Here is a 24,614-nt window from a genome sequence, read left to right on the forward strand (position 1 = left end):
CACTTACTGCTGAGCTCCGTCCGCTATAGTCGTCTTCCTCCATGATTTATAAGTTCTGGAAAAGTCCGATGTTGCATTGCGACAATCCCGCATGTATTCTGATCATGTTCTGATGCATTTCATTGGCCAGGGGACCAAAAATAGGTGGAAAAAAATACAAATACTACAAAATGACATATCCGCTGTCCCGGCCTTAATGGTAGAGTGACGCAACAGCGCTCCCCTGCTTTAATGGTAGAAATGCGGTAATGCTTTCCCGGCGTCAATGGGTTAAACCCTTATAGTCAGTACATGGTGGAAAGCTATACACCCTCTGAATGCTCTTGGTTTCTAGTTGATGCTTGTAAAGTTTCATGAGGCTGTGATTATCCGAGAGGTCACAGCAGCTCATTTTATACACTGAGCTCAAGTTTCATAAATTGCTCTCACTGCAATTAAATGCTACTATGGGGACCAACATCATCGGAATATCTGGGGGTTATTAAGTAAATCTCATATAGTAGATCCGTGCCAGTATATATTGTCATGTCGTCCAACCATAGTTACTATTAATACTACTTTTGTTCTTCTCTGCCGCAGATCGTCATGATGCCTTGTTTGTGGTGGGCTCTCTTGATGAGACGTTGGAGTTGAGGGGGCTTCGCTATCACCCCATCGACATCGAAACGTCCGTGTCCCGAGCCCACCGCTGCATCGCAGAAAGGTGAGCTTTTTCAGCGGGTTATATTCATGATATATACATATTTTTCTTTACAGTTAATGAGAAAAATCAAAACCTGTGTTTTTTTGTATTTTTGAAACTTTCTTTCTTGTAATAAACATTCAAAGACGCACAGAACATATTCCACCCCTACCTCCACTAAAATAAGGAGATGAATGGATTAAAGAGACTCGTACATTAAAATACAAGTACGGGGAAGGGGTTGAGCATGACAATACCTAAATGTCCAAGGTTGTGCCTGTTGGGGGACCACACAAAGTTGCTGATGGCATCAAAGTGCGACCTAGCCGTACTAAAGACTGGGTTGATAACAGTCGCCCAATTGATTCTTAGGCTATTGAAAAGTGCACCCAAACTCACTTGTGATCAATCTGGGGACATATAACTGTACTGTATAATACAGCAAGAAAGGGTGAGATGAGATGAAGCAAATTCAGATGATGCAATATACAAATTTCCTCTTCTACATATTTGAGAAATGGTCGCTAGATCTTGCAGAATTTTCCAAATGAACTTTGCAGTGTACATTTAATTTTTGCCATTTCTTTTGCCAAGAAGTCACACTCAGAGGATACTCAGTAAAGCACTATGACAGGTCTATAGTTACTTCAAGTACCTCTAAAATGTCTTGAACATTGAAGTCCAATAAACTGCTAACTTGGAGCATTTCCAAAATGTATGTATATATGAACATGGGATCAGTTACAAGCTGGATCGATGTCTGAGAATCTCTCTTTAGATAACCCGTAGTTTACCACAGAAACCAGTAGTCTGACTGAACCCTCTCCTCCTCAGTGCTGTGTTTACGTGGACCAACCTGCTGGTGGTGGTGGCGGAGCTGAGCGGCTCGGAGCAGGAGGCCCTGGACCTGGTGCCCCTCGTCACCAACGTGGTCCTGGAGGAGCACCACCTCATCGTCGGGGTGGTGGTCATCGTGGACCCCGGAGTGATCCCCATCAACTCCAGGGGGGAGAAGCAGAGGATGCACCTGCGGGACTCCTTCCTGGCAGACCAACTGGACCCCATCTACGTGGCCTACAACATGTGATTCAACCAACCGACAGGAAATGCAGAAAACTGAGCCAGGCTCTGAGAAACAGACGCGAGGGAGAAGGACTGCGGGATGCGTTCAGTAGCAGCCCTGAGCTCAGACACATATTCAAAACACCAAACAATGTGGGAACGCAGGTAGTAACGAGAACGTGCTTCCCTCTCAGAAACTGTTCCTTCTTTGCTTCCACCAACCGCTGCAGCATAGGTTCACAGAGATCTGCTGAGGGGGGGCGCATCTTTTTTCTCCTCTTCATCGTAGATGGAGGAAATCATCTGCTCCGTGCATCCCACTTCTCCCTCATCGCTCCCATTCATGTTTTTTAAAGGCATTTTTAATTATATGCTTTCATCATGGATAGAACCCCCCCCCCCCCCCCCCCCCCCCCTTCCATTCCTTATCCTGAACCATTCATCCGTGTGCTTCTTTGTGTTTTTTTTGTTTTTAACCCCCTTGATCCTTGAAGGCAGGATGGCGCACTGGAACTGCTGAGAGGAGCTGGAACTTTCACCCTCTTGCACTTTAAGTCCTCGCACCTCTGAGTCAACTTCCCGTCTCCCCTGCCTCAAGGGGGACACCCCCTTATGTTTGCTGCTGTCTCGAGAGCAAATCCACATCAGTATTAAAAAAAAAAGTGCCACCAGCGTGTGCAGCCGTCTAGGTGCACCGTGGCTCCGCCTCCCATCACGTCCTGGACCTGACGGCATTCACACGTTAAGAAATGTCAGAAAAAAAATACACTTGAATTACTTGTTGGTGTGGGAAAAGAAAGACTCGCTTGTTCAACTTACAGACCTGGACAGTAGAGGCAGAATTCAGTGTGAGTCGGTCCGTTAGATAGTTCTCATGATCGTGAAGTACTAATACGTTGTTTTAAAAGCAGCAAGAAGAATTGAAACTATACATGGTATTTAGGTGTGCATGCTAATTTGAAATGAAAACATTGTCAACATGCAGGCCGAAACAAAAACAAACAAACCGCAACAAACCATTCACACAGCAGGGGATCGGTTGGTTGGTTGGTTGGGCAGCCAGCAGCATATCACTCACAGGAGAATTCACAAAGAATCGATCGCAAGAAGTGAAAGTTTTTAACTATGTGCAACTAGCACAGCCTTGGCAGCACAGTTAGGGATGCATTTAACCCTTTGTGGGTGCTTTTAGAATTCTTTTTGTTGTATTTGTGCAAGTTCAGCAGCTGTAGAAGGGGCAGTCTGCAGACTCCGCCTGCCGATGAGGACTCTGTGATATAACTGAAAGCCCCAGAACAAAGTGGACCTTGAGTTTTGGCCTGGACATTATAGCTTTCAGTCTGTGTAAGCAAAGAGCATCTTTCACTTAACATTCAGTCAGTTAGATAAACATCAGAAGGCAAGTCAGTGCCTTTTTATTGCACCACATTTATGATTACGGACTGTTGAAATCTAAGATATCCAGAATGAGGACAGAACTTTGCCTTATTAAACCTGTGGAACTTCAGTACTTATGTTTAATCCCTCATTTCTAGCTGAACTAGCAGTGTATCTAAAGGACCATTCCACCATTTTTCACACGTGGAATCGGGACGCCAGTTTATAACTCAAAATAAACTCATATCACATTTTTTTTTAGAGGAAGAGAGGAGGGGGGTGTCTTGTCCTTTTTGCAAAGACTTTTGCAGTCATGCCTTTCTCATTTCATCATCACCATTCAAACCAATTTTTTCTGAATGTCTGTAACACTGAAAAAAAAAATTAGGAATGAGCAACAATCAGTTAAGCAACCCGCAATTTAAAAATGGTGAAATCCTCCTTTATGAAAAGAAAAAGCAGAGGTGATAAATGAGGGTCAGGATGTTGTCTGTATACTGTATTTTAGAGGTCAAATATTACTGGTGTTAATGTGTACATGGATATGAACTTTGTCGATAAAAACTTGACTGATCTTTCATACTTGACAGCATTTTTCTGCATTGTTAATTTAATGGTATCACATTGCAAAAGTGGAAAAAAAGGTTTCAGATTATTTTGGCAGGAACAATGTGCACTTTCCCAATATCATTTTATGTGTATGTCTGTGTGCATGGGGGAGTGTGTGAGTGTGTGTGTGTGTGTGTGTGTGTGTGTGTGTGTGTCCAGTTTAACAGTGATATTTGGCTTTTCTGGTGCAACAAGGTTTGTCTTTTTGTATGAAAATGATCCCAGAATATTGAATTTTTATTTCTTTAATTCTTTTTTTTTATGTCGCCACCACTGTATTTTAATTCTTTCCATCCAAGATTGGAATGTTTTTTTAGGGGTTTCATTAATATTTTTCTTGATATAATCTTTCTTTATAAACTGCACAACTTCTGCAAACGGCTGGTTTGATTTGGAAGCAGCTTGACATACAGCACAACACGTCAATAAACCACTTTTCATGCAGTGACGGACACTGATGGCATGAATGCGAGCCAGTATCTGGGGCACGTTACTCATAAATAACAAAGTGAAGCTTCTGAGCTGCTGTGTGATAATTTGCTTCGTTGCTACTGTTTCACTCCGACAAGTTTTAATAAAGTTTTATATAATGTCATGTTGGCCTTCAAGCCTTTTTCAATAGACATTGGTGCTATTCAATAAGGGAAAGTTGCCAGACTTTTGTCCTCCAATGTCATAACAAAGAAGGTTTCTTCCTGGATGCCCTTTTTTGTGTGAAAATCAGTCATTCTTTTTCCATGCCAACATTTTCACTCACTGCTCGGTTACAAATAATTGTGCGTCATCATCGCCAGTTTTCATCAGTGCTGACATCTGATGAAAAAGCTTCTCAACAGGCAACTCGACACGGACAAAAGCAACTGGACATATCCACCGTTTCCATTTTAATATTTATTTCAGTTTCCGAGTTGTCGTGTTGTGAGGAATGGCGGAATGCATTTCAAACCTCCAAAGTTAATGCTAAGCACAAAATGAAAATGTACATGTGAGGTAATGAAATTAGGATCTTTCACACATAAATAAAAAAAATGAAAAACTCAAGGGCCCACAATGTATACCTCAACGACTGTCTGTTCACTATGCATCGTCGAGCTGCAGCAAAGACATTCTGAACTAGTCAATGGTGCGATAACTTCTAACAACATGTCTTACTTGACAAAAAAACACTGTCACACTGTCATTGGATGTGTTTCATGTCAAATAAAAAAATCCTTTGTCAGAATTTCTTGTGCTTTTTTTAACACTTTCACAAACTCCCATCACATACAAGATGTGGGATTTTTTAAAAAGAACAGCTCAGAACTTATTTTTTTATAATTTTCTTTTAATAAAGTTATTGTTTTGTTTAAATATGGTTTTAATATTGAAAAAGTGGTTTTACAGTCAACTTGGTTGTTCTTTTTTTAATTAAAAAAATACTTTCTTGCTATTTTATAAATTTGAAAATTGTTTTTTTACAATCAACTTGTTTTCTTATTTTTATTTTAAGAAATAAAAATAGTACTAGTTTTCTAGTACTAATAGTTTTAATATTTAAAAATTTATTTTTTAGTTTTACAATTAACTTTTTTATTTTGTTATTTTTTAATATAACAAAATATTCATGTTTCATTATTTTACTGTTCACAAACAAGAAATTTGTTATATTTACTCATTAGTAATGTTATAATTTGTTATTCAATAGCTCATCGTTATACATATTTTAACACTTTATATACTATATTTTTGTGAATGATTACCAAATGATTTGCAAACCTTCCATCAACATTATTTTGACGATATTATAAAGTTGCATCTGATGATTATAATACCTTGCTAAATGTAATAATGTTGATAATATTAGTGCACGAACAATCACCAATGAAAGATTTAATGCGGCCAAACTAATGTAACCTCATGCTTTAATTGAACTAATTATTATAATCATCAGTGGCAACTTTCATCCATGCAAATACTGTTTATAGATGGTTCAAATAATTTTGTAAACATTAACAAAAAATTATTGTAGTATATTAAATATTTGTATGTTTAACAATAAACTAGTAATAAAATAAAGCATTCATGACAATAATTATCAATAAACATTATTGATTATCATTGAATTGCTTGTTAACAATAATAAAGGTATTAACTGAAGTTTATTTAACAAAACATTTACCAGTTATTAATGATAGTTATTATAGAGTTAAGACATTTCTGGAAGCTTCAGGAAGCAGCTGCTGCATCAAAGGAACATATCCCTTTCCTTCCACCAGGTGGCAGTGAAACATCTGAGGAAATTACATTTTCTGCCTCAGAGATGTCGTCATGGCCCAGAAAGGCAGTTTCTGACAATAATGACCACATCGACAAATATTCAATTATTTATCATCATTTTCACCAGATAAACTAAACTCCTTACTTTATATTTTAAGAAATAATGAAAAAAGGTCTTCAATAACACTATATTTTATCTAACATTTTTCCAATTTACTACTACTCAACATTGTGCAAAACGTGCTGCTGTGTTTGAGATGTTTTGTGTATTTTTTTTTCTTAGAAAACAAACTTTTTAAAAAACCCAATAACCAAATAAAACATATTATTTTCATTGATAGATTAATCTGCCAATTGTTTCTCAATTACTCATTTTGTCTATAACATACTGGGAATAGTAGAAAAAAATGTCCCTCCCAGCTTCTCAAAGTGCAAGGTGGTGTCACAAAATGTCTTGTTTTGTCTGTCCAAAGCTGTTCAGTTTGATATGGTATAAAACTGAGGAAACAGAGAAATCTCCATATCTGATAGGCTTAAACATTTCAGCAATTTTCACAAGAAAAATTACTTTAACGCTTAATAGTTGGCGACTATTTTTATGTCAATCGACTAACCTTTGTAGCTCTAATATCCACCAAACATGTAATTTAATCTATTTAATTCACATATATAGTATTTTTTATATTATATTGTTGACGGTGCTATCTAAATTGTGTAACAAAAATTGTTCTAACTTCTGCAGAATCTTTTAGCTTCAGCAGCTGAAAGCATGTAAACAGTGTGACGTTTCTCCACTAGCAGTGATATTTATTGCTGGCAGACTGTGTGGATGTTTCAGAGCAGCAGCAGAGCAGCACTGAGCAGACCTGAGATCAGCGTCAGCTTCGCTCTGTGTGCAGCAGACGCTGATGCTGCCTGACTCGTCTTCAGCCAACCTGCAAACCTGCTGGTTCTGGCGTACACCCCCGGCCTGAGAGGCAGGCCGCACTCGTAGCCGAAGCTGGTCACTCCGACCACGTAGAACCTGTCCTCGTCCTCGCTGTAGCACTGGAGGGGGCCGCCGCTGTCCCCCTGAGGCACACACACACACACACACACACACACACACACACACACACACACACAGAGAGCAGTCATCTCTTACTGAACCTGCAGCCTGTAGCCAGTTGTAAAAGTGTCAAAAAAAGAGTCATCACCTGACAGGAGTCGGCCGCTCCGCTCTCCAGTCCGGCACAGATCATGTTCTCAGTGATGAAGCCGTCGTACCAGGTGATCAGGTTACATGTTCTCCTGTCAATGAGCTCCACCTCAGCCTCCTGCAATCTGTTCACCAGCCTGCCTGCAGAAAATTCAGTGGTGGAATGTAACTAAGTACATTTACTCAAGTACTACACATAAGCACAATTTTGAGGTATGTGTTATTTACGTGAGTATTTCCATTTTCCAATTTTATACTTTTACTCCGATACATTTAGCTACCAGCTTTGATTACTTTTACATAAAAAAAACATGATCAATTTAAAGTGATTAGACGTGAATTGATGTTGGTACTTTTGTACTTTTATTTGAGTTTTTGAATGCAGGACTTTTACTTGTCGTGGAGTAATTTTACAATGTGGTATTAGCAGTGTTGGAAAGTAACTAAGTACATTTACTCAAGTACTGTACTTGACTACAATTTTGAGATACTTTTACTTTTTCCACATTTGTAACTTTATACGTCTTACTCCACTACATTCAGCTGAGAGCTTTAGTTACTTTTCAGGTCGAGATTTAACATAAAAACATGATCAATTCCAAGTGATTACGTATGTTTATAAATTAAACAGCATAAAGTGACACCAGTAAAACACTGCTTACATAAATGCATCAACAATAATAATCTTAAAATATATTTAGAACATATAAAGCAATATGTGTGGGGTCATTTTGCATAACGAGTATTTTTGCATTTGATACTTTAAGTACATTTAGATGCTGATACTGTTGTACTTTTACTAAAGTACGTTTTGATTGCAGGACTTTTACTTGTCGTGGAGTAATTTCACTATGTGGTATTAGCACTTTTACTTAAGTAAGGGATCTGAATACTTTTTCCACCACTGATGTTAAATCACAAGTCTCCAAACTACCTGCAGCATCACACTGTCACTCCTGAGTTGGCCACGCCCCCCAACATTATATAGGTCAGCCCTTCAGGCCTGTGACTTCCCTCTGTTTTCCCTCCAAACCACCAGCCAGAACAAAGAGGATGGATGTGAGTTATTTTTACCTCATAAAACTTGATTTGGTTTTATATGGCATGGCTAGTTTGAAATTGATTGTTTTGTTTCGTTATTTTAGATTCCTGAGTTTTTCCTGTTGTTTGAGTAAATGAAAACCAAGAAAATTGAAAGAATAACCTAATTTGTATTATCATTAATCTATCCATCAATCATCCATCCAGCTGTTGACCATTTAAACTACATTTGTCTTCAATAAATTGTGGGAACAGCATCCTGGATCCTGTATATTAAAGTGCACCACATCAGATTTTCTGTGAGCCAACACCACCACAAACCGTTTCAAACATTTGAAAACCAGGCGGCAATCTCCGTGTCTGAGCATGGAGGCCAACCAGGAAGTGCCTTAAGCCTGCAATCCACTGAAAATTCCAGCAGGGGGTGCTAAGTTTGGCTGCAGAAAAAATCTGTCCATTCATTTCAGTGCAAAATTTGAAAACTTCTCACTTTATTGCCCCAGAAATTTTTTCAGGATAACACTATGGTCTCAATCACTAGTAAAAAATGATCTTCAAGACAATTTAATGTCAATAGTTCTAATAATGGCCCCATTTAGAAGAAAATAGAAGATAAAGAATCGTATGATTTGGGGCGGGGCTAGCTTTGATTGACAGGTCACTAACAAGGTGAGCAGTCATCAGGAGAGAAGCAGAGCAATGCGTATCCACGGCAACGTGTCAATAAAGTTACATATAACGTTATATAGATAGAAAAGAGGACGTTTACCGATTTGGTCTCATAACTTTGACCCTTTCACACTGTATTTTCACTTAATGACAGTTTATTTGAACGTTTTGTTCAGTAAAAATGTCTTGTTCAGCGTTTGGTTGGACTAACAGACACTCCAAGGAGTCGCTGCTCAGTTTTCTGAGCTAAGTAACATACATTTTGTTTTTGTTTTTTGCTAGCCAAAACTAACATCCCAGTTAATGCTCAAATTAATGCTAACATGAATTAGCAGCGGCTTCTCTCAGTCGGGTTGGGGTGTAGAGAGGCTGTAGTCAGTGTCGTCAGATCCCTCTCGCTCCTCCACAGTCCAAATATGGTCTGCTCCGCCTATCGGAAACAAGATGACGACGCAAGATGACGACGAGTGTAACGCTGAACTCGAGGCTTCCAACGGGCAGTCCACAAACAAATAGGTGACGTCATGGTGAGTACGTCCATTATTGATATACAGTCTATGTTGAAAACCCAAGAGGAAAAAGGCAACACCCAAACGTGTACAGTAAAGTTAATCAAATCAAGACAAGTAAAAAATGTAAAAAAAAAAAGATAATTTCTCTTGTTCTCCTTCAACCTTCAAATTGTCTGACACCATTATAAAAGTGTAAAGAACTTCTGGGATAACTAATGTGATGCCTTTCTCCTCTCCTGTGAGTCTGAATTCGTCAGAGAAGCCAGAAAGGCTGACTGACCTTTGTACTGCGTGCTCCCCCAGCCGCTGATGAAGCAGTGGCTGAAGTTCAGGTTGATCTCGTGCGTCACGTTTTGAGGCGTGCAGGCCGGCTGGACGTGGTCAGTGAAGTTAAAGGGAGAGCTGAGGAGCAGAAGTGTCACATCGTTGTCAGACGTGACGTCGTCGTAGTCCTCGTGCATCTTTACCGCGCTGATGGAGCGGACCTGGGTCTGACCTCCTGGAGCCGATAACACACGAAGTCCTGCCAACACACGGAAATGTCTTCTGCTGATCCCCCTGCAGACACAGAACACAGTACATTTGGCTTTTTATTTTTACTGTCCCTTTTCATCCACCAAAGAGTCACAGTACTCATTATGCAGAATGACCCAGGATAATATATATTATCACTAGATGAAATGATTAATGCATTGATGTGTAAGCATCATTATCGTTGCAGCTGGTAAATGTGGGGCTAATTCAGTGGTGGAATGTAACTAAGTACATTTAAGTAGAATTTTGAGGCATTTTAATTGAGTATTTCCATTTATGTAACTTCATAGTTCTTTTAATACTTTGAGTACATTTGGATGCCAATACTTTTGTACTTTAACTTCAGTAAGTTTTGAATACAGAACTTTTACTTGTAGTGGAGTAATTTAACAGTGTTGTTTTAGTGCTTTAATTTAAGTAAGGGATCTGAATACTTCCACTACTGGAGTAATTTCTTGTTTCAGTAGCTCAATTCATAATACATTATTAGTTGATTTTATATTTTGTCATAATCTGCAAAGTTGTGGTGTTTTCAAATAAATATAATGGAATAAAATGTATAATGTTGGCTTTCAAATGTAGTGAAGTAGAAATATAAAGTAGCATCAAATGGAAAAAACTGAAGAGGTATCTCAATATTATATTTAATTACAGATGGCTACATGAGTAAATGTACCTAGTTACATTCCACCTCTAAAATAGGTTCACTTCAGAAACACAGTTTTCCATAATGTGTTGACATAATGATGTATTATGCATTATTGATGTGCACAAACAGAGTGCGTTATAAACATTTTGTACCTAGGTGTGTAACATATACTCACAGGAATTTGTGGAAACAGTGTGTGGCAGTGAGCACCCAGAGGCTGCTGACGATCGTCCCGCTGCAGTGGTGCCTGGACCTGATCTGGATGCTGACCTGCCAGGGCCAGGCCCCCTCAGGAGCCTCCCGGCCCCCCACTATTCGAGACCAACCAGGGGTGGCAGCCAGGCGCCGCTGCCCACAGCCTCAAAAACACAATCAAATGGAGCTTTTTGTCATTTAAAAAAAAATGAAAGATGAAAAGATTACTCTAAATTATATCTTGTATAAACGGAAAATAAGTAATACTTTTTAATTGCTTAAATCTGTCAATAAGCAAAAATCAATTTCTCAAATGTGATCATTTGCTGCTTTTCTCCATTATAATACATATCATAGATATAAATATTTTCTGTTTTCTATATTTATATATTTGGTTTTTAGACTGCTGGTTGGACAAAACAAGTAATGTCAATGCATCAATTTTAGCTTTATGACATTGTGATGATGCAATTAATATCTGTAATAACTAGGCACAGTAGTAATAAAACAAGGTGGATATAGAAGGCAACCCTCTGAATGTTTTTTGCTACCTTTTTTTTAGATGATAATGAGCATGCCATTTGGCCTCAGAAGGCCAAAACCCCCTTTTTGTGGACATATTTTGGGTGAAATGTTAATGCAAATATTAAGGTTTATTATACCATATGTAATACTACATAAATAGTCATACAAGTATGACATTTGGCAGGGAGTATCCTGAAACAAAGGAAAAAGGTCATACCAAACCAAGAAAGGTGAAAACAACACTCCGGAACAACTAATCTCACATATCCTACATAAAAGGTGAAAATAAAAATGCATTTAAAGCAACATTACACGACTATTTTACTTTAAAATAACTGTTCTCGCACGACTTTGGTGGGCAAGTACGAACTATCGCGAGAAGTGTCAATGGCACCAACGGTCACAAATTTAGGTGAAATTGGATCAGTTAATTGAGAAAAAGGTTTTATGGTTTTCCAATTGGTGTCCTCGGCTCTCGGCGATAATTACCCGTTATCTCAGTTAGCGGTTAGTTTAGTTAGCCGTTATCTCAGTTAGCGGTTAGTTTAGTTAGCCGTTATCTCAGTTAGCGGTTAGTTTAGTTAGCCGTTATCTCAGTTAGCGGTTAGTTTAGTTAGCCGTTATCTCAGTTAGCGGATAGCTTAGTTAGCCGTTAACTCAGTTAGCGTTTACCTAGTTAGCCGTTATCTCAGTTAGCGGTTAGCCGTTAACTCAGTTAGCGGTTAGCTTAATTAGCCGTTATCTCAGTTAGAGGTTAGCTTAGTTAGCAGTTATCTCCATAGACATATATATGGTTATCTCAGTTAGCGTTTAGCTCAGTTAGCCGTGTGTGACCATTCGAGCAAGACGCCACCTGACGTTACAACACTGGACATAACTAACTTCATGAGTAGCATAGGTAATATTTAGTAGCATAATATTTAGCTGCGGAGTTAATTCTTGTGTGGCTACACTGAGGATGTATTAGCAAAGTTGTGGACTCGCTTGTCAAGTATTATAATAATAACTGCAGGTGTACAGCTTTTCGTATTTACGATCTTGCGTAAAAGTGAATTGCAATCTAAAAAAAGGTAGGGGCGCTAAATAGCCACAAAACCCAGAGTTTAACAATTTCGCTTTAAAAAATAAACACTAATGTTTTTCCCTCCCATCCCCTGGTGCTGTTTGTACTCACTGTCCTGTGGTGAAGTCAGTGCACTCAAACACAAAGCACTCACAAACAGCAGAGGCGCTTTAAACTCCATTAACTTTCACGTTAAACTCCCGAAGACATGTTTTTTAACCGCAAACAAAAACAACTTCAGGTCCTTCGGCAAGTGACATCACGGGCACGTGAGTTGAAAAAAAAGAAGTAATAAACAATAATAAATAAACATTAATAATAAACAAAATACAACATTAAAAATAAATATTAATATAACATTTTTTGTTGTTAAAATTAAAAGACACTTGAAAAGATTTGTCGTTTATTTTATTTAAGAAGACAGGGCCCCCACATTAAGAGATGCCTATTTGCATATAAATGTATGTTATTAAAGAGCAGAGTGCGGGAGGAAGGCCTCAGCCAGATGCAGAGGCCATAAATGAGAATAGTTTGCAATTACTTAAAGATGAGAGGCTCCTTATTTCAAAATCTGTACATGTGTGGCATTAGCTGACCAGAATAAAGCATTAGGCTATATTCTGATGCACTTGACAGGGCAAGTGTTTATTTATATGATTTTTGCATTTATGTATGGTTTTAAATATGTATTTACAAACATATGTATCAGGGGATGTCTCAGGCATGCATTGGCCACAGCCTGAGAGCAACATAAATTCCTGCACTACAAACTCACCACAGTGAGTCAATGCGTTTTGTCAGAAAAGCCTTGTGCGTGTTTTCTGTGCACAATCTCATCCAGGCTCATCTGCGAGCCCATGCTGTATTTTGTGAGCCACACACTGGGGGTTTAGAGGCTGCAGGCCTAAATGACCTTTACGATTTTACTAAACGTACTTGCCGACACTCCCTTACATTCTGCTGAGAGTCATCAATTATGCAGGGAAACTGCTCGCGCTGAGGGGGGAGATACCAGCAACAATATGGCGACAACCGCAGTTTCTCCCCAATCTTTTCCACATCTGCAGTCCTGCAACGGCTTTCCGGATTCATTTTAACGCTAACAAAGTGAGTATCTTTCATTTATAATCGTTTGAGAAAACGCTGCATATGTTGTTGGGTGACTGTAGATTTTCTCGCTGTCGGTATCCTTGCGTAAATGTCGCAGAGCTGCACACTGCCCCGCATCTTTTTTTTGGAGCAGGATGGAAGAGGGTGTCTGCGATTGCTGAGCATCTATCGGCTGGATCAGAGCACGAAAACAAGAAATTTATCAATCAGTTGATGTCGATCGCAAGGAATTTATTGGATTAACTATTTCGTCGAGCATCTGAGGCATTGATTAGACCTTTTGTGAGAGAAAATGCCTCGTAGGTTAGACTTCAGGTAGGGCGCCGTCTGACAGCTCCAGCCCAAAAAACCCCAAAACCGAAAGATTTTTACCCCGAATTCCTGTCTTTTTATTTATTTTATTTTATTTTTTACATACCCTCCGGACTACAGGATGGTGCTGTTGAAACACCATACGGCTTCGATGCTATGTGAGTAGCCTGATTACACCATCAATAGCCAAGCAGTGTACATTCCTCCAGGTGATTTTTGGTGTGGCAGCATCACAACCGCTCTATAATCGTCTTATTTGTTATGTTTGACCTCATATTTCAGACTGTGTGTGTGTTTTGGTGCTGCTGTTTAGCTTCATACTCTGCTATCTTGAGCACAGATAGAGCCCTTATTGATTTGGCAGTCGACATGGCTTCACGGGTGTGGTGCAGAGCCTTCAAGGCAACGCGCAAAAAACGCACAGAATATCCCCGCAAAAAATCAATCGCGTTAGTCTTTTTAAACGTTGAATAACAAGAGCGACATATTGCTCTGATTTATTATGATAAATCGACATCACACTTGTGACTTTGACAAATTCACGGTTGCATTTACCACAGCGTGACATTTTCAACATACAAACCTCCCACTGCAGCAATATTGCTTTGGCCAATTTGGTTGTAGCGGGCCACTTGTGTGCGCAGTATAACCTCCTCTCTGTGGCCAAACAGCACTTTTCTATTCAATTAAATATATTAGGAGGGAGAAGGCACACAATGGCGTCCAAGGGGCCCTCCTTAATTAACAGGTTTAGTAAACAAGTCTTTACTTCTCACGGCGTCTCTGTAAATGAGAAGATGGCGAAAAATGTGGCTGTCAAAATGATCGCACCGCCAAACCTGAATACAAGCAACGAGACTGAGACGAGTGTTGTCATCATGACTAACTAACACTGAAGAGGAATGAAGGATAAACTGCAGGCCTATACAGGCGTCGAGGGGGAGAGCTCAGCTACAAGGCCTAATTTACAGCAAAACATGGATTTGAGTCAGATCGGTTATGATATTTATTTCCTCTGTCAATCCTGCATGTATGCTTTCGTGCATATGCATGTGTGCGCGTATGTGTGTGAGAGAGTGCATGCGCACCCGTGTGGTGCTGAAGCGGACAGCGCCAGCAGAGCAGCAGAAGGCTCAGAGACTGCGAGGTTCCGGGGTCCATTTTAAAACAGACGTCTCGGCTCACAGGCTGCATGTTTTCATGTGAGATAGAGGGGTGTCTCTGCTGTGTGATTGCTGCTTTACACGTCGAGCATGTTCAATGATTCCGTGTTATGCAATAGGGGAGCAAGAACAGCCCTTACAGGATTCAGATAGGGATGTAGACCTCTCCTTATTTAGGCTGCATCCCCATTTCCTCCCCCAACCTTAGGCTGAAGGTTTGTGTGACATGACAGTGGGATTAAGGGTAAAATATGTTGAACATAAACCACAAAATCAAATTTCATCTATCTTTCAAATAGTCAATGTCTATTCAGGTGTGGCTGAACAGAGACACAGTTCCCCTTGAACTCCTCTCAGCTGCCTGTTCTTTCCTCCAGCACTGCCTCACATTAGTATATTGACCCTGAAATGTCCTGCAGCTTGAACAGTTGTCATATAACCATCATACCCTTTTTACATCTAAGTGTGCTGGAAAAGGGCTCTACTGAGTCATGCAGCCATTAAGTGCACTGGGTTTTCTGTTAGCTACTGTCAGCTATTCAAAAATCATAAACCCTTAAATGGGTATTTGTTGTCTAAGGTTTAATGCAGGACCCATAACCCAAACATTTGTGTGGAAATATTGGCTCATACACCTTTTACAGCTGTTATCTGAACATAAAACATGGCGTAACTGACACAAATGTCTCAGATATGTAAAGAACATTCATTTTGCTTTTTAAAAAGTAAGATCTTGAGATTCACAACAAAACAAAATATGACAAAATAAGAAAATGTATGAAATATATGCAATGTAAAATAGCTGAATAAGAGCTCATCACCCTCTATATGTTCTATTAAGACCACAGAATATACCATTAACCACATGAAAATGACCACCTTCATCTTTCATTATAATACATTATATTATTTTATTCTGAAAGGTTACAAAAGCCCTTTAATTTGTGCCTATTTGGTGAAATTTTTGATACAAAATACAAAATCTGCTCATCTGTATCCACTGTTGGGGAACATATGAGAAAAACCTTTTTTTTCATAGCTTGTAGATATATACATTCGTCATTCAGTTTTTTTGTGAACTGGCTGGGCTGATTTCGGGAGGGGGGCTTAAAGAGACAGCTGCTAAAAAGGTGGGGGGTTTGACAGAGGGTAAATACACGTTCAGACAGACGGTATGAGAAAAATAATGTGTTTTTTTTAAAACATTTAAAGCATATACACATGTAGAAAAGAGAAAAGATTTAAGCCACTCTGCATGTGTTAATGTATCAGTTAGATATATCATATCATATATCAAATGTATTGTTATTCTGGTGCTCTCTGTTGACGTTAACAGATCATTGAACACAAGTCGTTTCATGTTTCAATTCATCTTATCTCCTTAACTGAGCTAAAGGCAAAGGAAGGGAGAGAATGTGGAATATATTAACATCCTAATCTCATGAAAGGAACATTTCACTTACTGTAATTATTATAGATTTTAGCTTTTGGCAGCCATCTACCTTCGTAAGAACATGAATGTTATAGAATAGTCTAGAAATGTTTAGTATTATACCTGCGTACTTCAATTAAAATGTGTTGTAGAAGATACAGTATCGTTTTTTTATGTTCAGTTATTTTAAGAGTGAATAGAGTGAGACATAATTTGTCCATAGATGGCGAGTGTTAGACTGCCCAATGTAAACATTCCTGCTGAACACTTCTTCTCCCTGAATGTGGATTGACAAATATACAGACGTTGTAGAGAACACAATTAATTACCCTTTACAAGCAGGAAATCTCCTGGCTGTAGTCTTCTGCTCTGGGCTTGTTATTATTTATTGCCTGTGTTTGCTTATTTACATTCATTTGAAGTAAGGAGAACCAGCCATTTGTAAAATGGAAAGATAAATAAATAATGAGCATTCAGGCAGCCATTTTTCAATTACTTGCAATTTTACTGCTCCTAATTTTTCTAGTTTGTGAATATATTCAAATCTTTTTATTGGGTATTCGTTATCCACTATATGCCAATATCTGTGTCCCACCCACCCACCCCACCCCCCTGGGTGACTGGCCAACAAGGATGAAAAACAAATACTACAAGTAGCAGTTATATTGTAAAAAAATAAATAAATAAATAAACGTAAATGAAGCAGAAAACAACAACAAAACTTGCATGCTATAAAATATAAATTCTACAGCGATTCTACAGTTTTATGCTTATTAGTTACATGCATTAAGTTATACTACTTGCAGTGTAGACACTACTATAGTAGTCCAGGAATGATTGTACATCTGAAATTTTCCAACTTCAAATTAACCACTACCTCCTCAACCCAGTGGCTATACAAGGGAGGGGAGATAGATTTCCAATTATATAGAGTGAGACTTCTTGCTAAAAGGAGCAAGAATACAAAAGCGAACAAATCTGAATTGAGACCAGATGGTCTTCACTGTGGAAGTAACACTAACCTCTCCTTTCTGTCCGTCCCTCCTGCAGAGCTGCTACTGTGGATGGTACAAACCTAAAGACCAGGTAGCTGCAGGATGAAAACATGGCTGCACCCCTTATTGCACCGCCAGGACCTGATAGCTTCAAGAAGTTTACTGTGGAATCTTTGGCGATTCTTGAGCAGCGCATCAATGAGGAGAAGAACAAGAAGCCGCCCAAGCAGGACAGCAGCTACCGCGACGATGACGACGAGAACAAACCCAAGCCCAACAGCGACCTGGAGGCTGGGAAGAGCCTGCCCTACATCTACGGGGACATCCCTAAAGGATTGGTGGCGGTACCACTGGAGGATCTGGATCCATACTACCTGAATACTCAGAAAGTGAGTTTGCAAACACAAACACATGCATAGTGATGCTATCAACGCACATTTACTAGAGCTGTTTATACCAAAGGATGTTTCTGACCAGGGCTGGGTATCAAACCTTTGAGCTTTTTAGTAATATGCAAAATATTGAAAGAGTATCAAAAGCTTGCATCTAATGTATGGTCAGATTCAGAGTGTGCCTGATTTCAGTTGATTTTTTGGACCAGTTCTTGCACAGCAGCTTGTGCTTAGACTCGAGCCCAACCGATGTGGGACTTTGGAGTTTTTAGAGGGTAAGAATTGAGCAGTTACTAATATGGATAGTGATAATTTGAGCTTGAATCTGTGTGAACTGTGCACTATTTTGTAGTGATATGACTATGCAAATGTGGTAAGAAAGCTGCTTTTCTTTAAAAAAAAAAAAAAGAATATGAACATTATTATTCAACCCTGATTACAAATGTGATAAAAACAGAATATAGTTATTTGCAAATCCTTCCCGACCGTCATTTAATTCCCTAAAGCATGCTAATGCTCAAACTTGGAAACTTTTCTGTTTTGTAAATATAAACACTGTTTTTATTTACATTTTACACACTGTCCCAACTTTTTTGGAATCACGTTGTACATTATACATAGAATATATTACACTGTCAACCAATCTATAAATGAAAACTGACAAAAAATAAATAAAAACATCAGTACTGTATGTTCATTATCAGTCAATTGCTGATGAAGACTGAATAAAATGAAAATGAAGAGCTAAATGTCAAGCATTCTTTTGCATTATATGTTATGTAAAATAGTTTTCCTTTTTGCGCATATCCACAAATAAGCTGATATAAATAGATACCTATATGTCTATAATAGGCTCAGTCGGTCAGGCTCTAGAGTAGACAACATTTAACTTTTAAGAAAAAAGGTCAATATATCTCAAGTGTTTTGTAAGTGTCCTAAATCAATGCAGTCACAAGGTTTCAAACGATACCCAGTCCTGTTCACAAATGGTATGTGTCCCTCTACCTCAGACCTCCAAAAACTCAAATTGTGTTTTTCCACATTATACATAAATCTCTAAAATTCCCTCTACACTGCCAGAATATGATCACATTGCATCACATCACAACTCATCCCTTGTGCTTTTCTTCATTTCATTGCTCAGTTGAGGTTTGAGAGTTGTTCAGATCTGGATGTTTCCAGAACATTCTTCATGTTTACTTATTTGCTTCAAAGGGCAAATTGTGTGGCATCTTGATAGGAAACAAGATATTATTTAGAACATTTAAGTATGAATTCACCAGGGGAATATTTTTAATTTTATTGGATTATTTCATTTAAAGTTGCTGATTTGGAAACAGCAGTAACAAACAGTCCTGGTGTTTTTTTCTCTAACATAAATGCCACTCTTGATTCTTACGCAGATAAATAGGGGCTCTGGTATATCAGTCGAGACCCAACTTGCATATTAATATCTCACACAATGGTCAGTAGATGAGTGGTCTCATGACGTGGAGATGAGTCATGTTTTCTGGCTGGAATGTGCTCAGACAAAGGAGAGACGTCGTGCGGTTTGTGACGGTTGGCTCCCCGGTGTGCTGTGTTTACAGTTATTTTAATTTCGTGATTAGTTTGCAGAATGTAATTACGTTTTCCTCCTCGAAGACCTTTGGGGAGTGTGAGAGTCAAGCTCTCGAGCTGTTGAGTGGGCCGTTGTCGTATCTCCGATTGTGCTTGCAGGGCTTCGGGGAAAAGGTCAGAAGCAGTAACTGTTGAAAGACTGTTGTTCCACATGACAGACTTTCCTAATTGTTCCAAAAATTAATCTGTGGCAGGAGAGAAAAGCAGCAGCAGCAGCAGCAGGCTGAGAGAACTGTGGGTCTCTTGGAGGAGACACGTGCCTCTCTGGGGTTTCTGTCATCACTGACGCTTAGTGTGAGGAAAACTGGGTGACCTTGAGAGTCCCTGAATATCCCCATTATGTTTACCTGTCAACCCAAACTCTTAAAGGAGACTGTATTTATGTCAGATGAATGTGTGTCAGGTTTTGTTGAATGTCTGAATAAAAATGATATAAAGATACAAAAGCTCAGATATTGAGAGGGTGAAGTGAAGGCTCAGGAAAGTTCAAAACCTCCTTGAAACATGAAGCCATTTTGGAAAATCTGAGCCATCTGTGCACTGTTGTGGTCCTGTATTCTGTTTTTTCCCCCCAGTATTTGTTACTTTAAAAAGAAGCAAGAATTCTTAATCATAAAATGGCCATCTTTACTTAACTCAATTTCAATTCAATTTCATTTATATAGCCCAGAATGACAAATCACAGATTTGCCTCAAAGGGCTTTAGAGACTTTACATGGTTCGACTTCAGCATTAATCGAAAGTCTACTGGGGTCAGTTTCATGCTTCTGTGTTTATAAACAGGGCTGAGCAGCAAGTCCGGAATCTTCTACCATGGCAACGTCGTCTGTTGTCTATTTTTAACAAAGAATTACGTAACAAAAAATGGCATTTTTATTCAAAATGGTCTCCTTCAATCACATATTCTTTGAAATGCTGCTGCACTTTTGTGGTGTTGTATAACTCGGTGCCCGTCCACACAGTGGACCTTAAAATATAGCAAGTCCTGCCTGAAAAAACAAGCTGGTGATAATCTGTTTAGTCATCATCATTAGCTCAACAGATGTGTTGAGATATTGTGTGTGTGGATTCAGGTGCACAGTCCCTCCGTCTGTCTCATACCTCTCAGTCTTTACACCATGCATGCTGACTGTTATGTAACGCACCAGTCCAGCACACCACAAGGAGACACGATTCAGATGGCATGTTGAAAACATGTCCATCGATACGTGGGACTGTTGATAAATTCACTGACTGACCCACAACTCACTTGTCTTTTTCTCCACACTTGTCCATGCATTACTGTCACAGATACAAAACGAGTCGTGCAGCCTTCTTGTGTTTTGCTTCTCGGCCTCTACCGGCAGTCCTGTCAGCTCTCGGCTCCAGGCAAATCTAATTATGGCCCTCGATCTAGTCTCGTTCTGATGCCAAAAGGAGCCGATGCTGCTTTGGTTCTGGCAGCTCCAGCAGCTGTGACGTCAGATCAGGTGGTGACCTTGATGGAAGAACATTTCTCTGTATGTCTTTGTCACAGTGAGACGACGAGACCAGTTCTGGATGTTTCCAGAAGGGGAGGGGGAATAATTGTAAAGGAAAGCAATTCATCTTCTTCATCACCAATTTTTTTTAGTTGTGGCTCCTTTAGATTGTGTCATAGCTGGGAAAGAGCTCTGGCAGGCTGGCTGGGTGATGACGCAGCATCCAGCCCTCCCCGTTTAGTTGACGCCTGGAGCAGGGCCGTGCCACGCTGAGACGAGCCAGACCAGTTCAGCCCACATCGAGCCTGGTGTCAATGTACAAGGCCAGGGAAACAGATCATTTTCAAGGAGAGGGAACAAGAGATGGATAGAGAGAGTGAGGGAGGGAGAGAGAGATGAAGTGAGGACAGGGATGAAATGGGCGACATGTGCAGGGATGCATGAGCACACTTGCTCTCCTTCTTGCTGCAGCCAGGCTCACTGGAATGCATTTTTGCCTGGGGAAGACCTGAAGGTGCAAAACATTTTATTTGAAGTAAAATCACGGGAATAAATGCTCTTCCCCACCATGCTTGTGTACATGTATGAGAGGATAAGCAACATCTGCTCATCTTTCCTCCTTTTAGACTGAATAGGAACATTTGCATGTTATCTCTAAAGACACAGATGGCTTGTGAACGATCATGATGTAGAGTACATTTTAGGGTTTGGTGATGAGAAAATAAAATATCACAATATGTTTGACCAAATACCTCAATATTGACCTTGTAGGGTTGACTACACAAGATATTTACTCAGTGAGATTTTGATAGAAGGAGATAAAGGCAAAGAAAGGGCAAAAGCAATGTGGATTTGTTAAAATGTGGGTAAAGACAAATAATTGAACAGCTTGCAAATTCAGAAAATGATCATTTTACTGTAATGCAGCCTTTAAAACGGGGAAAAGACAACACTTACAATATCCAAAATCTAAGGCAGTATTTGTCTCGTATCACAAGACATATATAATATTGATATATATTGTCTTTGTGCCTTTAATCTTAAAGAACATTATGTGTAGATGACAGTAAGGAACATTCCAGATCGTTCATTCAAATTTATAGAAAATCCTATCTTTTCCCACAAAGATAACAGGTTTTCCTCTAGGGATACAAACATATTTTTATTTAAAATATCAGTAAAAGTTTTTTGAAAGGAATGCATGAGTAGGACAGCACCTAGCATGGCTGCTGTGCCCTACATCACTGCTGCATGAATGTCTATGTGAAGGCTCTGAGGCTAAAGGACCCATAAAATGCAGTCCATTTACCATTTACCACAAGGGTTGAAAGAAGGGGGCTCTTTAAATGGCTGCTGGGGCCCTAGTGGATGCAGATGCTGCAGCCCTGCCTGCTGGCTGGAGCTTCTGTGTTCAAGCCGCTCTCTCTCCCTCTCTCCGTCTCCCGCCCATCCCCCCCTTCCACCCTCTTCTCCGTCTTCTGCCCAGCTCCCTCGCTCGCTCTGGCTCCCTCCGCCCTGCTTCTCCTCAGCCTGCTGCTGCCACAGTTGCTGCCTGCCTGCCTGCCTGCTTCACTTGCTCTCCGTTTTCTGCCTTTCCTCTCCCCTGCTCTCCTCTTTGCTCAGCTCTGGATTATGAAATTTTCAGTAGCTTTGCAGCAGTTTAGTCATGCGTTACAAAAAAAAAGGACTCCCTACATATATAGCGGGAAGGTTATGTGTGCGGATGTCAACCTTAGTTGCACATTACTGAGCTTTGTGCATTCTGGTATGTGTGCACATGTTAGTTCATGTGTGTGCTGGTGCATTTGTCATGCATTTGCACACAACATATGTGTGTGTGATGCCTGTATTTACTGAAATGTCATGCTACCAGCAACTGGGATGTTTCTATGCGTGTCATCGTGGCTGACCATAGTGCTGACTGGGAATGTTTACAGTATATATGAGAGTATTAACACTCAGGGGAGGCTGCTGCTCTGACCTTTAATAGTGACTAGAGAGTAAGATTATCTAATCGCGTTTAACTGTGCTGGCATGTTCTGAGTTGTCTGTAGATCTCAGTCAAATTAATATCAGGGAGGTCATGTGACAGAACTGTGTCTCATCCTCTGGGCAGAAAGGCTCTTCATTTCAGTTTCATGCTCTTCCAGAAGATGTTTAAGTTTCTTGTTAACATCATTTTCACCTCATTTCTATTAGAAGTGTGCAAATTACATGCAGTCATGTGACCACCATGAGCCCTCTTACTGTACTTCTCCCTTTCCGTTCTTCCTCCTCCTCCTCCTCCTCCTCCTCCTCCTCCTCCTCCTCCTCCTCCTCTTCCTCCTTCTCCTTCTTGCCTCCCTTCTGTCTCCAGCCTTTAGCCCTGAGCCGGGAGCTCTGCTGGGCTTAATGTAGTGAGGGTTGCCTTGTAAAAAGCACAAGGGTCCATATCACTTGTGCAAATGTACAGTGTCATTAAAGTTTCATGCAAATCGCCATGTTTTATTTAAACAATTATGAGGTTATCCACAGAAAGAGGCCTGCCCGCCTCTCTCGGTTTTGCTCGTTTCCTCCTCCCGAAACCATCAAAGCCGTGATGTGGAGGAAGGCACTGAGTGACTGGGACAACATTCCAACATTAGAAACATCCTGGCAGCCATTTTCACTCTGTTCAAATGTGTTTCAGATCATTTTATGAGACAGGAAATGTACAACACACTACTTTATGAGCAAATGCACATGTTATATTTTACATAATGAGTTATACTGTGACATTTGTATGCAGATAAAATGCACCCAGTACATGAAATAGGATGACATATTTGTTTTGCATTAATTTCAACTGCTTTTGCTAAATGTTTTCTGATGATTTTTAAGTGATTAATACGCTTTCTCTTTCTCTCTCTTTTTCTTCTCTCCACAGACATTTATAGTGCTAAATAGAGGGAAGACAATCTTCCGTTTTAGTGCCACACCTGCCTTGTACTTCATAAGTCCTCTTAATCCGGTTAGGCGAGTAGCTATTAAAATTTTGATACATGCATATCCTTTGAAATGGTGTCTTAACGGCAGAGACAAAAGGGTTTCCTGTTCGTGTGTTTTATTCATGATGATATGTTCTGTCATTCTGCTTGTACTGCTATTGATGTTTCCTGTGACTGTAACTACAGGAGAGGATACAGACAGTAGGCACGGAGACGGAAACTAATGGCATGTCAGATTACAGAAAATTACGATTTCTTGATACAGAAGAGCAAACAGGAAGCCACGCAGTAGCCATTTTATCATTGTAAGGGAAGGCTAGCACAAACGATGAGTCATCCTTATCAGTAAACCAGGCTGGATCTCCTCAATAAGCCTATTATGGTTTAACACTGCCATCCATCTCAGCACCCAGGGACGCAAGACTTGAAGGCTTTACCTTTCTTCATCGTGAGAGACAGAGCTGTCAAATAAAAGAAATCGGTTTTAGACAACAAGCTGCAGCTGATCGAAGCTGCATCTCTACAAAGTAGGTCAAATCTGCCTATATTGATTTGGTGAAGATGACATTGAACTGGAAGCCACTCAGCGACTGTCCACTGGCTACAGTTATGACATATTTAACCAACAGTCAGCAAATTTAGGAGAGGTTAAAATACACAGACACAGACCCTGCATTCTACTCAAAACCTGCCGCCTACAATACACAACAATGCGATTTGAACACAAACAGCTGAGTTGTTGGATTTGGCTGTTATGTTAGTGGTGACTAATGGAGCCTTGAACGGCTAGCC

The 24,614-nt window shown here is 39.8% G+C and overlaps 3 protein-coding genes across 9 annotated transcripts in view; 2 read left to right on the forward strand and 1 right to left on the reverse strand.

Annotated features, from left to right (window-relative positions):
- dip2ba (disco-interacting protein 2 homolog Ba) overlaps nucleotides 1-2,156 on the forward strand; it is a 52,664-nt gene extending 50,508 nt beyond the window's left edge. For both annotated transcript variants that reach the window (XM_059332721.1, XM_059332722.1), the window contains 2 exons: nucleotides 580-703; nucleotides 1,517-2,156. In XM_059332721.1, coding sequence (XP_059188704.1) covers nucleotides 580-703; nucleotides 1,517-1,769 — 377 coding nt within the window. In that variant the 3' untranslated portion in view covers nucleotides 1,770-2,156. The remainder of the gene's footprint in view (nucleotides 1-579; nucleotides 704-1,516) is intronic.
- A 3,601-nt stretch (nucleotides 2,157-5,757) lies between these two features.
- LOC131971840 (transmembrane protease serine 11D) lies at nucleotides 5,758-12,620 on the reverse strand. Its single transcript, XM_059333480.1, has 5 exons — nucleotides 12,484-12,620; nucleotides 10,765-10,948; nucleotides 9,687-9,964; nucleotides 7,183-7,325; nucleotides 5,758-7,057 (listed from the first exon to the last, which is right to left on the reverse strand). The coding sequence occupies exons 1-5, from the start codon at nucleotides 12,551-12,553 to the stop codon at nucleotides 6,821-6,823; spliced, it is 912 nt and encodes a 303-aa protein (XP_059189463.1). The 5' UTR covers nucleotides 12,554-12,620; the 3' UTR covers nucleotides 5,758-6,820.
- A 613-nt stretch (nucleotides 12,621-13,233) lies between these two features.
- Nucleotides 13,234-24,614, forward strand: part of scn8aa (sodium channel, voltage gated, type VIII, alpha subunit a) — a 56,839-nt gene continuing 45,458 nt past the window's right edge. For 4 of the 6 annotated variants that reach the window (XM_059333474.1, XM_059333479.1, XM_059333473.1 and 1 more), the window contains exons 1-3: nucleotides 13,602-13,952; nucleotides 17,440-17,773; nucleotides 23,762-23,879. In XM_059333474.1, the coding sequence (XP_059189457.1) occupies nucleotides 17,495-17,773; nucleotides 23,762-23,879 (397 nt within the window). In that variant the 5' untranslated portion in view covers nucleotides 13,602-13,952; nucleotides 17,440-17,494. Of the gene's footprint in view, nucleotides 13,480-13,601; nucleotides 13,953-17,439; nucleotides 17,774-23,761; nucleotides 23,880-24,614 lie in introns of those variants that run through there. The other 2 variants (XM_059333476.1, XM_059333475.1) reach the window with 2 other exon arrangements.

The sequence above is a fragment of the Centropristis striata genome, chromosome 5 (genome assembly GCF_030273125.1).
Source record: "Centropristis striata isolate RG_2023a ecotype Rhode Island chromosome 5, C.striata_1.0, whole genome shotgun sequence".
NCBI lineage: Eukaryota > Metazoa > Chordata > Actinopteri > Perciformes > Serranidae > Centropristis > Centropristis striata.

Bases quoted from the DNA above. Each gene is read 5' to 3' on its own strand.
- LOC131971840 (XM_059333480.1), bottom strand. From the start codon at position 12,553: ATGGAGTTTAAAGCGCCTCTGCTGTTTGTGAGTGCTTTGTGTTTGAGT. The intron at 7,326-9,686 runs GTCAGTCAGCCT...AATTTTCTGCAG, and splicing joins GGGGAGCACGCAGTACAAAG to GCAGGCTGGTGAACAGATTG. The intron at 7,058-7,182 runs GTGATGACTCTT...TGTGTGCCTCAG, and splicing joins GAGCGGCCGACTCCTGTCAG to GGGGACAGCGGCGGCCCCCT.